This window comes from Fusarium odoratissimum, assembly GCF_000260195.1.
Source record: "Fusarium odoratissimum NRRL 54006 unplaced genomic scaffold supercont1.3, whole genome shotgun sequence".
NCBI classification, from domain to species: domain Eukaryota; kingdom Fungi; phylum Ascomycota; class Sordariomycetes; order Hypocreales; family Nectriaceae; genus Fusarium; species Fusarium odoratissimum.
Window position 1 is genome coordinate 1053313 of NW_022158689.1, and position 12401 is coordinate 1065713.

The 12401-nt window shown below is 47.9% G+C and overlaps 3 protein-coding genes across 3 annotated transcripts; 2 read left to right on the forward strand and 1 right to left on the reverse strand.

The window, feature by feature from the left end:
• The first annotated feature begins 662 nt into the window (after positions 1-662).
• On the forward strand, positions 663-5596 carry FOIG_02785 (ATPase). The gene is made up of 3 exons (XM_031200192.1): positions 663-4842; positions 4890-5247; positions 5299-5596. The coding sequence occupies exons 1-3, from the start codon at positions 718-720 to the stop codon at positions 5466-5468; spliced, it is 4653 nt and encodes a 1550-aa protein (XP_031069960.1). The 5' UTR covers positions 663-717; the 3' UTR covers positions 5469-5596.
• A 115-nt stretch (positions 5597-5711) lies between these two features.
• Positions 5712-6696, reverse strand: FOIG_02786 (glutathione S-transferase; the record flags this gene model as incomplete). The annotated part of the gene is made up of 5 exons (XM_031200193.1): positions 5712-5923; positions 5979-6146; positions 6203-6260; positions 6318-6542; positions 6601-6696. The coding sequence occupies 5 exons, from the start codon at positions 6694-6696 to the stop codon at positions 5712-5714; spliced, it is 759 nt and encodes a 252-aa protein (XP_031069961.1).
• Positions 6697-7375: 679 nt separating this feature from the next.
• On the forward strand, positions 7376-10902 carry FOIG_02787 (uncharacterized protein; the record flags this gene model as incomplete). The annotated part of the gene is made up of 8 exons (XM_031200194.1): positions 7376-7769; positions 7837-8093; positions 8150-8271; positions 8333-8945; positions 9808-9836; positions 9893-9962; positions 10018-10458; positions 10510-10902. The coding sequence occupies 8 exons, from the start codon at positions 7376-7378 to the stop codon at positions 10900-10902; spliced, it is 2319 nt and encodes a 772-aa protein (XP_031069962.1).
• Positions 10903-12401: the final 1499 nt, after the last annotated feature.

Genomic DNA, 12401 nt, shown 5'->3' on the forward strand with positions numbered 1-12401 from the left:
GTACCCGGCGTTTAGGCGTATGCTGCAGCAGCAAAAGACGGAATGCAGAGTTTGTGGCGCTAAAATCCGATGGATTACGCTGCAATGTCCGGCCGGGAGAAGGGATCTGCGACTTGGCATGAATCTGTTAAAGTAAAATCTGCGGGGCCTTATCTCAGATCCCGAGTCAGCAACTCCACAAACTCCATAACGTTAGGCACAAAGATTCGGACACAAGAGCTAAAGTCCATTCTCAGCAGTCTGCAGCGCATCCACACGCTAACTGAGCTCCGGAGAAGTGACAGAAAAGAATGGCTGACACCATTGCCTATTATGGTTAACAACTGAGCAGGTCATTTTGGATACTCTTCGTCTAAATCCCTTCCATCTCCCTTAGCGTACCGGAGGCACCTTTACGTCACTACGGAGAGAAAAAAATGTGCATAACTAGGGGTCATTATAAATACAATTATTCTCAGGGTTGAGACGTTGAGAAGTCATCATTGCGTGCTACTAAAGCTCCTGCCTGTCCTGCAGCTCTCCGTTGTGAAGCTTATCTTCACCGGTCTTTCCCCTTTCATAGCCAAACACTTGATAGGGCAGACCTACAGAGATAATAACTGCATACAAATATCAAAGCGGTGCCGCTCACCAGCTGATCGTCATATTCTTTTCCCTAATAACTACAACATACACAGTTTTTCTTTCTTCTCTTAATCTCGTACAATCGCCGTCAACATGTTGGGAAACACGGTAGACGGCGATGCTCTTCGCCGCACACAATCTTCTATGCGGCAACAGCAGCAACAACCCATTTCTCAACAAACTGTCGAAGGTGGACAACATAATCCTACAAGCAGCAGCTCCTCCGAATCAGGTGTCGTCCAAGAAGGAAAATGGGGTGAGCGTGGACAGGAAGATGTCACTGCTCAAGAGGCCATGCAAGAATTCGAGTCTCTACGTCACAACTTGATGAGCCTACACAAGACAAGGACAGCAGACACGCATGCAAGCAGGGCTCAGAGTAGACGGACGAGTACTGCTGCTCGAGTTCGGTCAGAGAAACATGAACATGACCATGACGACGATGATGGTTCCAAGACCGATGTGGAAGCTGGTCCTGAAGAGAGTGAGGGTTTCGAACTCGGCCGCTTTATGCGAGAAGGCCATTTCGAAAAGCGCTCCGAGGAGGAGGGATCTTTGAAGAGAGTTGGCGTTGTGTATGAGAACCTCACCGTCAAAGGCGTCGGAAGCACAACAACTTTTGTTCGAACTGTACCTGATGCTATCCTTGGTACATTCGGCCCCGATCTCTACAATGTCCTCACCAGATATTTTCCTTCTCTCCGAATTGGAAAGCCCCCAACCCGAACACTCATTAACGACTTCACCGGATGTGTTCGTGATGGCGAGATGATGCTCGTCCTGGGACGGCCTGGCGCTGGGTGCAGTACCTTCCTCAAAGCTATCAGCAACAACCGCGAATCATATGCTGCCGTCGAAGGAGAAGTTTCGTACAGTGGTATTTCTGCTGCTGAGCAGAAGAAGCACTACCGAGGCGAGGTCAACTACAACGGCGAAGACGATGTTCACTTTGCTACTCTGAGCGTGTGGAAGACTCTCGCTTTTGCGCTTACCAACAAGACCAAGATCAAGGAGAAGGCCGATATTCCGGTTATTGTGGATGCTCTCATGAAGATGTTCGGTATCAGCCACACAAGAGATACTGTGGTTGGTGATGACTTTACCAGAGGTGTCTCCGGTGGTGAGCGAAAGCGAGTTTCAATTGCAGAGACACTGGCTTCCAAGTCTACCGTGATGGCATGGGATAACTCTACTCGAGGACTGGACGCATCGACCGCCCTTGACTACGCACGATCTCTGCGTATTATGACAGATATTAGCAACCGAACCACTCTCGTAACCTTGTACCAGGCCGGAGAGGGTATTTACGAGTTGATGGATAAGGTTCTGGTCATCGATCAAGGCCGACAGATCTTCTCCGGACCTGCCAACAAGGCAAAGCAGTATTTCATTGACCTTGGATTCGAATGTCCCGAACGACAGACGACAGCAGACTTCTTGACTGCCGTCACCGATCCGACTGAACGACGCTTCCGACCCGGATTTGAACACCGCGCTCCCCGAACACCAGAAGAGCTTGAGTCGGCTTTCAGGAACTCACCACACTACCAAGAGCTCCTGGCAGATGTTGCTGCATACAAGGAGTCTCTTCACCGGTCTGACTACCAAGACGCGAAGAGGTTTCAAGGGGCCGTCCAGGAGTCGAAGTCAAAGCACGTCTCCGACAAGTCACCTTACACCATCTCGTTCCCCCGACAGGTGCTTGCTTGCACTAAGCGAGAAGCCTGGCTCCTGTTCGGCGATACCACAACACTCTGGACAAAGCTCTTCATCATCATCTCCAACGGTTTCATTGTTGGATCTCTCTTCTATGGACAGACCGAGGACACGGCAAGTGCTTTCAGTCGTGGCGGTACCATCTTCTTCTCGATTCTCTTCTTGGGCTGGCTTCAACTCTCTGAGCTTATGAAGGCTGTGTCTGGGCGTGCCGTTGTTGCTCGACACCACGACTATGCTTTCTATCGTCCCTCCGCTGTTTCCCTTGCTCGCGTTCTGCTCGACTTCCCTGTTATCGCTGTCCAGGTGTGCATCTTTGGTCTCATCATGTACTTCATGACTGGGCTTGATGTGGATGTGTCAAAGTTCTGGATCTACATGCTCTTTGTGTATACCACAACCATCATGGTCACAGCCCTGTATCGCATGTTTGCTAGCTTGTCCCCAGAGATTGACACAGCCGTACGATTTTCAGGAATCTCGCTCAACCTGCTCATTATTTACACCGGATACGTCATCCCCAAGACGCAGTTGTTGAAGGACTATATCTGGTTCGGCTGGCTGTACTGGATCAATCCCATCAGCTACAGTTTCGAGGCTGTCTTGACCAACGAGCTGTCCGATAGAATTATGGAATGTGCTCCCTCCCAGCTAGTTCCGCAGGGACCCGGAGTTCAGTCTGGATATCAGGGTTGTGCGATTAGCGGAGCTACAGTCAATGCGCAGTCAGTCTCAGGAAGCGATTATCTACAAGCTACCTACAACTATAGCCGATCAAACCTATGGCGAAACTTTGGCGTTGTCATTGCTTTTGCTGTTCTCTATATCCTCGTCACGGTATTGGCAACAGAGATGGTCAGCTTCACACAAGGTGGTGGTGGTGCCTTAATCTTCAAGAAGAGCCGGAAGGCTAAGGAACAAGCACGCAAAGCCGAAGCCCCTGTCGATGACGAGAAAGTTGTTGGAAATGGTGCCAGCACCTCTTCCGGCGTTGTCGCTGACCCCAACCCAGGAAGTGAAGACGAAGCCTTGGAACAAATTACCGATAGCGAGTCTATCTTCACATGGCGTGACATCGAGTATACAGTTCCATATCTTGGTGGCGAGAAGAAACTTCTGAACAAGGTCAGCGGATATGCTAAGCCTGGTGTCATGGTCGCCCTTATGGGAGCTTCAGGTGCTGGAAAAACCACACTCCTCAACATTCTTTCGCAGCGTACAAGCATCGGCGTCGTTACAGGTGAGATGCTTGTCGATGGACGGTCTCTTGGCGCGGACTTCCAGAGAAACACTGGATTCTGCCTTCAGGGTGACCTGCACGATACAACTCAGACTGTTAGAGAGGCTATTGAGTTCTCTGCCATTCTGCGGCAGGACAAGTCTGTCAGCCGTGCTGACAAGCTTGCGTACGTGGACAAGATCATCGACCTGCTGGAGCTCAATGACCTCCAAGATGCCGTTATCATGTGTCTCGGAGTGGAACAGCGCAAGCGTCTAACCATCGGCGTGGAATTGGCGGCCAAGCCTTCTCTTCTTCTCTTCCTGGATGAGCCCACATCTGGCCTTGACTCGCAGTCTGCTTACTCGATTGTTCGTTTCCTCCGAAAGCTGAGCCGCGCTGGCCAGGCGATCATCTGCACCATTCACCAGCCAAGCTCTGTTCTTATTCAGCAGTTTGATATGGTCCTTGCTCTGAACCCTGGAGGTAACACATTTTACTTTGGCCCCATGGGCGAGAATGGAGAAGACGTCGTCAAGTACTTCTCGGACCGCGGTGCTGTCTGCCCCCCTAACAAGAACGTCGCCGAATTCATTCTTGAGACTGCTGCACGACCGCACAGGCGGCCTGACGGCACCAAAGTTGATTGGAATCAGGAATGGGTTGAAAGCGAGGAAGCTCAAAAAGTGCTTGAAGAAATTGATGGTCTTAAACGAGTTCGAAGTTCCGCAACCGAGGGAGTAGTTTCTTCAAACAAGGAGCACTCTGAATTTGCTGCACCGACTTGGCTTCAGACGGCCGAGTTGACCAAGCGTATGTTCCGACAACACTGGCGCGACCCCTCTTACATCTATGGAAAGTTTTTCATTGCGGTCATCTTTGGCATCTTCAATGGCTTCACCTTCTGGAAACTTGGCTACACGATGCAAGACATGCAGAACCGCATGTTCACTTGCTTCTTGATCGTGACAGTTCCTCCCACCATCGTCAATGGCGTCGTCCCCAAGTTCTTTACCAACATGGCGCTTTGGCAAGCCCGAGAATATCCTTCTCGTATCTACGGATGGTTTGCTTTCTGTACTGCCAACATTGTTTCTGATATCCCAGCGGCTGTAGTGTCAGCAGTGTTGTACTTTGTGTTGTGGTACTGGCCCACTGGACTTCCAACCGAGAGCTCTGTTTCAGGCTACACGTTCCTGATGACTCTTCTCATCTTCCTTTTCATGACAAGCTGGGGACAATGGATCTGCGCGTTTGCCCCCAGCTTTACCGTCATCTCCAATGTAAGGTCTGCCCTCGATAATATATCTTGTCGTACTAACAGCATTAGGTCTTGCCCTTCTTCTTTGTCATGTTCGGTTTGTTCAACGGTGTTGTTCGCCCATATGCCTCACTTCCTGTCTTCTGGAGGTTCTGGATGTACTACGCGAACCCCTCTACATACTGGATTGGAGGCATCCTGGCAGCGACTCTTGATGGCACTCCAGTGGAATGTTCGTCCGAAGAGACTGCCAAGTTTGACGCTCCCCCGGGACAAACATGTCAAGAATATGCAGGAGCATTTGCAGACTCCGCTGGAGGATATCTCCTCAACCCCAACGCCACGAGTGCTTGCGAGTTCTGCCCAATGTCTTCTGGTAACGATTACCTAGCGTCGCTCAATATTGATGCGAGTGACAAGTGGAGAGGTATGCTGATCCAACCAAGCCGTATCGACACAATGTATTAACATACTGCAGATTTTGGTATCTTCCTAGCATTCTGTGTGTCCAACTGGATGCTCGTTTACTTCTTTATTTACACAGTCCGTGTTCGGGGATGGAGCTTTGGCTTTGGAACGATCTTTGGAGGGTTGGGCAAGTTGGTTGATCTGATCAAGAAGCCGTTTCAGCGAAAGAAGGAGGAGTAAGAAATCGATTTAGTAAATGCAATTTAGAAAGGATATGGAAAAGTACTAGCGAGGATTTGAGATATAATAGACAAACCGGGTTGGCAAACGAAGAATCGTACAGCCCTTAATACTACATCTAACACCAGTTTCTCATATTGTTCAGTAGCAACTGTAACAAATTGTCTCCGCCAAATGTACCCCAGAACCGAGTATGTTGAAGTATAATTTCATCTATTCAACCCTCCCAACAAGGCTCAGTCATCATTCAGCATCACGCTTCATAGCCTCCTGAACCCAAACCGATCTCTCCCTCCCCAGCTTCTTCAGCTCTTCGTCCGGCAACTCATTGAGCTGAAGGTAAATATGAGGACCCGGCACATTGCGGCCTTTCTCAAACCCAGGACGCTCGAGGAGCTTGTACATCCAGTTCTTGACATGAGGAAACTCGTCAATCTGGGAGAGGCCACTGTACTCTGCAGGTGGAAATTAGTTGCCTTTATGTATACAATCCCTGAGTGAAATGCTTACTGTATGCGGTAGTCCATGGCCAAATGGCGATGTCGGCGATGCTGAGATGATCGCCAACAAGATATCCGGATGGATTTTCTGCAAGAGCCTTGTCCATCGTTCGGTAAAGGCGGCGCGTTTCGTTGACGTATCGTTTCAGGGCATATGGATAATCACCAAAAGCAGACACTTTATTCTATCAGTTCAGTTACCCCTTTTATCTCGGCTCAATACTGGTAACGTACTCTCAAAGTGGTTTGCCTGACCTTGCATTGGGCCGAGACCACTGACTTGCCAAAAGAGCTATGGGGGCTTCGATTAGATATATCTTCAACAGTAACTTGTAGGTATGGGATTTACCCAGCTCGTCATCTGCCAGTACTCTTTGGTACCACGGGGATACGAGATCTTGTGGTCCTTGTCATACCGTTCCACAAGATACTGCAAGATAGCACCACTTTCCCAGATCTTGAGTTCGTTGCCATGCTCGTCTGTGTCAACAATGGCTGGGATACGACCGTTTGGGTTGATGTCAAGAAACCACTCCTCTTTCTGTTCGTGTTCGAATAGTTTAATTGCACGAGCCTATATACATGGACTACGTGAGAAGTAGACACAACTATTTTGGGACTAGGGTTCGTACATTGTACTTCAAGCCCAGCTCCTCAAGTGCAATAGAGATCTTGAGTGGGTTGGGAGTGCCTTCGCAGTAGAGAGTGATCATATTCTCGGCTGACATAGTGGTCTAGGGTCTGAAGCTGTGCAAAGATTTGATGATGATTAGAGGTCAAATGTTAATGCTTTCGATTCTGAATTCTTGATGCTTCTACTTTGCGGACGGCTCTTGGTTCATATTTATACACATCCTGTTCTCCCATGCCTTAAATCTTTCGCGTTCGAAAGTCGAGGTCATTATTCATCGTTCTCTGCCCGTAGATTAAGAAACCATCAACTTCATGACTGCTTTGTACCCCAAACGGTTCATGGTATCACCAAAGAGGCTTAGAAGGATAAGGATCTGCTGTGTCACAGCCTTCTCCTTGAACACAATGACCGCTGGCCACTTGCCAAAGAAGGGGAATGGTAAATCAAAAAGGGCAAAAGCTATAATCGAAATTCTAAGAGATGTGCCAGGAATGGTAAATGGTATTTCAATAATGGTAAGGAGCTAGAGTTTGCGCCCTGGTGCTTAGAAGTTGGAATCTGGTATGATTATCAATCCTCTCTGCTTCCGCGGAGCCTTTGAAATCACACGTCTAAGACTAAGACACTCAACTTGTGGTGGGCCTCGTTTGGGATTGATGACCTCAGAATCTGACTCTAGACAATAAATCAAATAAAAGTACTGTTTTCATGTTTCCTCAATGCTTTGCCCCAAACCTTTGTCTCGTTCTAGCACATGTTTAGTTGGTGTCACGATGGCAGGGATGGATAAGCCTCCAGAGGAGAAACGTCTCCTCTTCATTAATACCAATGAAAACAATTTTCCTCCACGTAGAAATCAGCATAATTCAATTGATTCCGAGGTCCGTCGCCATGTTATGCTTGATATTGGCAAGGCCCGACGAAAGCCATCAAAGGACCGCCAGTTCGTCACCTTGACATGGCAGGCACAAAAGCACACCGGCAAACAAGAAAGTCCAAAGAGAAGACAATATGGCCATTCAAAAACACCCGAGGAGTGCCAGGCCACAATAGGCACGCCTACATTGTACGCACTGGCTGTCTTCGAGAGGGAATGGGGAGAAGATTCGTTCTCGGCATACGGATTTACTCTTATCATGGCCACAGGGAAGAATGCGATGAGCGGCAGTAAGTGAACTCAAGTCCTATGATAATCTAGTTAGGTGTTTCGTACGTACTGAATCTGAGGATACAGCTTATTCGGCAAATACATTCTGGTCCCCCTTCGCCTTCAGAAAGTCTGCCTTCCTGAAGCACTACCAGCAAATCTTTAGTTCACCAGATGTTCTTATCCCATTATACCTTCGATCATCACTAGAACTCAAGTCCATAGCGCTGGAGCGCTCACTTATGACAATCCAGTGTATCGAGTCCAGACTTACAAGCTCTGATACGAGTTGGGCAACATCAGACAGCGTTATTAGCGCTGTTCTGGCACTAATCTGCTACAATGTAAGCTTCGCATCATATATAGATTCTTCTTGGTCGGATAACTGAAATCGTGGTAGTTTTCCAACCTAGATTTTGACCAAGCGATGGTTCACATCAGCGGTATCTGGATGGTGATTGAGGTCAGGGGCGGCATTTCTACCGTAGAGAATAATCAGGACCTACTTCTCATGATATCATGGTATGTGCGAAACCTTTCTGCTACGTTATCAGTTATATTCAGCGACTCAATGGTCCGTCAGGGTCGATATCACGGCAGCACTTCTGCACAACACGAAACCCTTATTTCCACTACCCATGAACCTAGACGCATTCGTTCGCCCAGGCCTGAACATGCTCCCAGGTCCGCTTTTCGGCGTCCTTAACGGCGATATATTGTGTAATGAGCGCTTTCTGGCGGTTCTTGCATGTATGGGAGATTTGAATGCACTTGCAACATTCCTCCAGACCGAGCAGGTGACCAAGGGCGATGCCATCTGGAGCGACGAAGAGCAAATGGGTCTCCTTTTGAACCCAATTGCGCATAACTTATTGAACCAACAACAATTGGAGCCTCCGAAGCCTGATACACCTTACGAAATAATCTTGGAGTCGCTCAGGCTTGGGGCTATCATCTGGATTATACAGGTGAAGCGAAGGTGCCGCTCTTATCCCGGGACTGCTCAAGCACGTATCACGACACTCCTCAGAACAATATCAAATGACACAGAAGCTGATACCCCATGGAACTGTAGTGTAGACCTGCAGGTTGTTCGTCTCTGGCTCCTGGTTCTTTGCAGTGTCAGCGAACCTAGTGGCCAGGACTATTCGACCTTGATGCGAATAATAGCTTCCGAAATGAAAGAACTGAACCTGGTGACTTGGGGCCAACTTATTTATATCATACAAAGAATGCCCTGGATCTACTTGAGTGAAGTGCCGGACTTGAGCACCTTGTGATGCTGGTTCAGGGGTATATTGGAGAACATTATGAGTCCAACCTCCGTACAAGGATATCAAAGTTCCCATTCCGACTTTAGTTACTTATTTCTTTAATATATTCATTTTAAAGACCTCAAAACATGAAACGATACTCCAGATAGTTCTGGTAATCAATGCTAAAGCAGTGTCCTTGCTACCTAGGCACCAGAACATTCCCCCCTGAACCATTTCTCTTTCCCCTCTGACAATCTGTGAGACTAGGCAAGGTATCCAATAGTAGCTCCAGCCTCATATTGGCAGCGAATCACTGTCAAATTCATTATATGACGTGACAAGCTCATTCACTGATGAGGATCTAAGAAACAAAAATCTCCACAATTCATACGATCTTCTTGCATCTTCTTGCCTCCTTTTGCTTCCCTTGCTTCCTAGTTGCTTTCTAGTTACTTCCTTTACCTTCCCAGCTTCGTTCCTTGTTTTTCATATTTTTTTTTTTTTTTTTTTTTTTTTTTTTTTTTTTTTTTTTTTTTTTTTTTCATTGCTTCCTCTTCTCCTCTGATTTCCTTCTCTCGCATCCCTTCATTTGCACACTCAAGCTTCGCCGGTGTTGAATCCCAGCCTCACAACTCAGATCATAAGACGCTTCAAGGTAAGTCAGTTTGCTATGAATACTCTATGCTTCATTTACTGATTATTTATCATTGGATTCCCGGTTATTGTGTCCTCTTTCTCGGTTGCTGTAGCTTCCAAACGCAGCTTCGCGTGTAAGGAAAGCTGATCTTGCAATCCACTTCAGCTAGAGTCTTTTGGCCTCCTTTGGCTTAGGTATGTCGTTTCTCTTCTGAAGATGATGTTCTCTATCTCTGACAATTTGTTCTTAGATCCCAAGCCACCTTACTGTCGCTCTCGCTGTCGCAGATAAGCTCCTCCGACATCGTGGTCACCTCCGTTGTATGTTTTTTCTTACCATCGTCCGTTTCCTTTCTCTAATCAAACATTCCAGTAGCGATACTTGGTCTCAATAGCCGTCGCCTCCCAAAAGCGATCCTTTGGTCGCTGTCGGTTCAGCGGGTACCCGCCAGTCCTTGACGTCAAGCTCACACAGCACGGCCAATCTCGCAACAAGAACCCCTTCAAGAAGAGGCCATCTCGACCTCCATATTGGGGCCAACTTCATCTCGTCGCCTTCTTTGGTGCCATTGTAGTCTCCAGTTTCATCATGGAAGACCCCAATCTGACCGAGGCGCCAGGTGCCGCGCAATGCCCTTCCTCCCAGTCGGCTGAGCTCAAAGACTCCTCAGGAAGACCCCATTGTGATCAGCCTATCGCTGGGGCCACTCCCTTGGGTACTCCTGTCGGCGCATCTGAGGACGATGCTGAGTCTCCTGGGTCTACTCCGCTCCCCTCTTCCGCGTTCAAGATGGCCAGTCATCAGTTTCCAGACGCCGTTTAGAAAGCGGCTTAGGAGAGTACCAAGGCCTCGCCACTGACTTATGAGCCACAAGAGGGGTCAACCACCAACTCAGGCGCCTCCATTGAGCCTTCTTCACCAAGCTCAATTCGCGGTGTCATGACCCCAAAGCCTGGGTCAGCAGATATATCAGATGGCAATGCCGATCTTGGGGGGTCATCTTCGGTCTCTCATGAAGAGGCTGTGTTGAATCTTGAAGACAAGATTCGCCAATTTGAATCCCAACTACGAGAACGTAATGAGTCCAGTTCAGTTCTCACGGTCCCCTATCCATCTCTGAAGCGCAAGATGCCAGACGAACTCTATGACCCCGTTTCCAAAAAGATGAAACCAGCGTCTCAAGTCAGCCCGGAAATGGGCTCATTATCGACGGAAGTTGCAGGTCGATACATGAGTTTCATCCACAACGAAGTGTTCTGAATCGCAGGGAGATCAGGCCTCATCAACCCGGCCGACTTCGACGTGGGGTCAGATGGGGCCATTGGCCTGTCGAAGCATGCCTTGAAAAGGGTATATTCAGACGATAAGTCATAGACCGTTGCTGGAGGCGTTGCCAACGGGTTACTGTGCACCGAGAGAACTCTATGATGGTATCGACGCCCAGTTGCCGGACAGAGGGCATTGGTTTCGGGAATAGTTTTGGGGGAAGATATCTTCCGACATTAGTTTTGAGAGGCAGGACTTACATGCTATTTTGGGGTCATTTGGCAGCAGAGAAAGCCGTCTAAACACTTGCATCTTGTCACTTTTGGGTGTATATAGAGATCTTCCTGAGGTCATCTCTGAGCTAAAGAGTTACTCTTGGTTGGAGGGTTAAAAGGTCGCTGGTTAGAGAGAAGGCTAGTTATCCATTCAAAGTTCAAGTTTTAGCTATGGCCCCATAGAAACAAATACCTGTTCTTTTGCCTTGACTGAAAACACATCGCGAATTAACTCATGCTGTCGTGTTATCATAGCTAATTGTATACCTCGTATCTTGATATCGATATCGTTGGTGGGCATTTAAGGGGTGGCCATAAAGGGGTCATTCGGGTATGATAGATCACCAACACATCATGGGGTCACAAGAGCTTGAATGGTGCCATTTCAATCTTATCTCTTTTCTTTACACATCTTCATCAAGGCCCCTTCATCTCATAGAGCTCCAGTAATCCCGCGATGATTGATGGCTCGTAAAGACGCACAAGTTAAGGTTACTTGTAGACTATCAGACTCAAGAATCTATAATACAGATGAAATTGATGTCCATCCAATCTTTGAAGGGGCTCCAATTGGCACCTTCAATGAGATCCATCCAAAGTTTGACTACATCAAATTTGATATCCCCTGTTGTGCCACATCTGCCATTTCCCTTGAATATTAGCTGACAACTCTTTCCATATAACACCCAACTTGTGGATATCATCAGCCGAAGTCTCCAGAATACTCTAAAACGTGGCACTAGACAGCTGAACAAGTATTTATGGAAACACTTTAAACTCACGATATATGCATTGGCGGTGTAAGGTTTCTCTCCCAGCACGGGGAATTTTTTTCACGATCGCGCACTCTCTCGACGTGGGCCACAGCGGGACGGCACGGGAGGTCTCCATTTTGGCTTTTCAGCCCTACGGGTCACTTCGACGTGTCTAACGGTTGATGAAGTATCAACATTTGTGAGTCAGTTCGTGAAAATTCTGAACAGAACAACGAGGTTTTCCATGGTTGAGTTGGCAATTGGTTGACTCAGCGTAACGGACATCCATGTAAGTCGGGCCCTCGCTAAAGAGTTAGGTTCTGCTGTACAATACGCGAACTGTTGAGTTGCTGTAGCCTCGGGCTTCACCGTCTGCTGATTTTTACATAAGTGGTCCTCCGTGGCAAAGTATGTACTGCAACGGTAACAGTTACAGCAAGACGTTGCTGTTGGTATAAAGCCG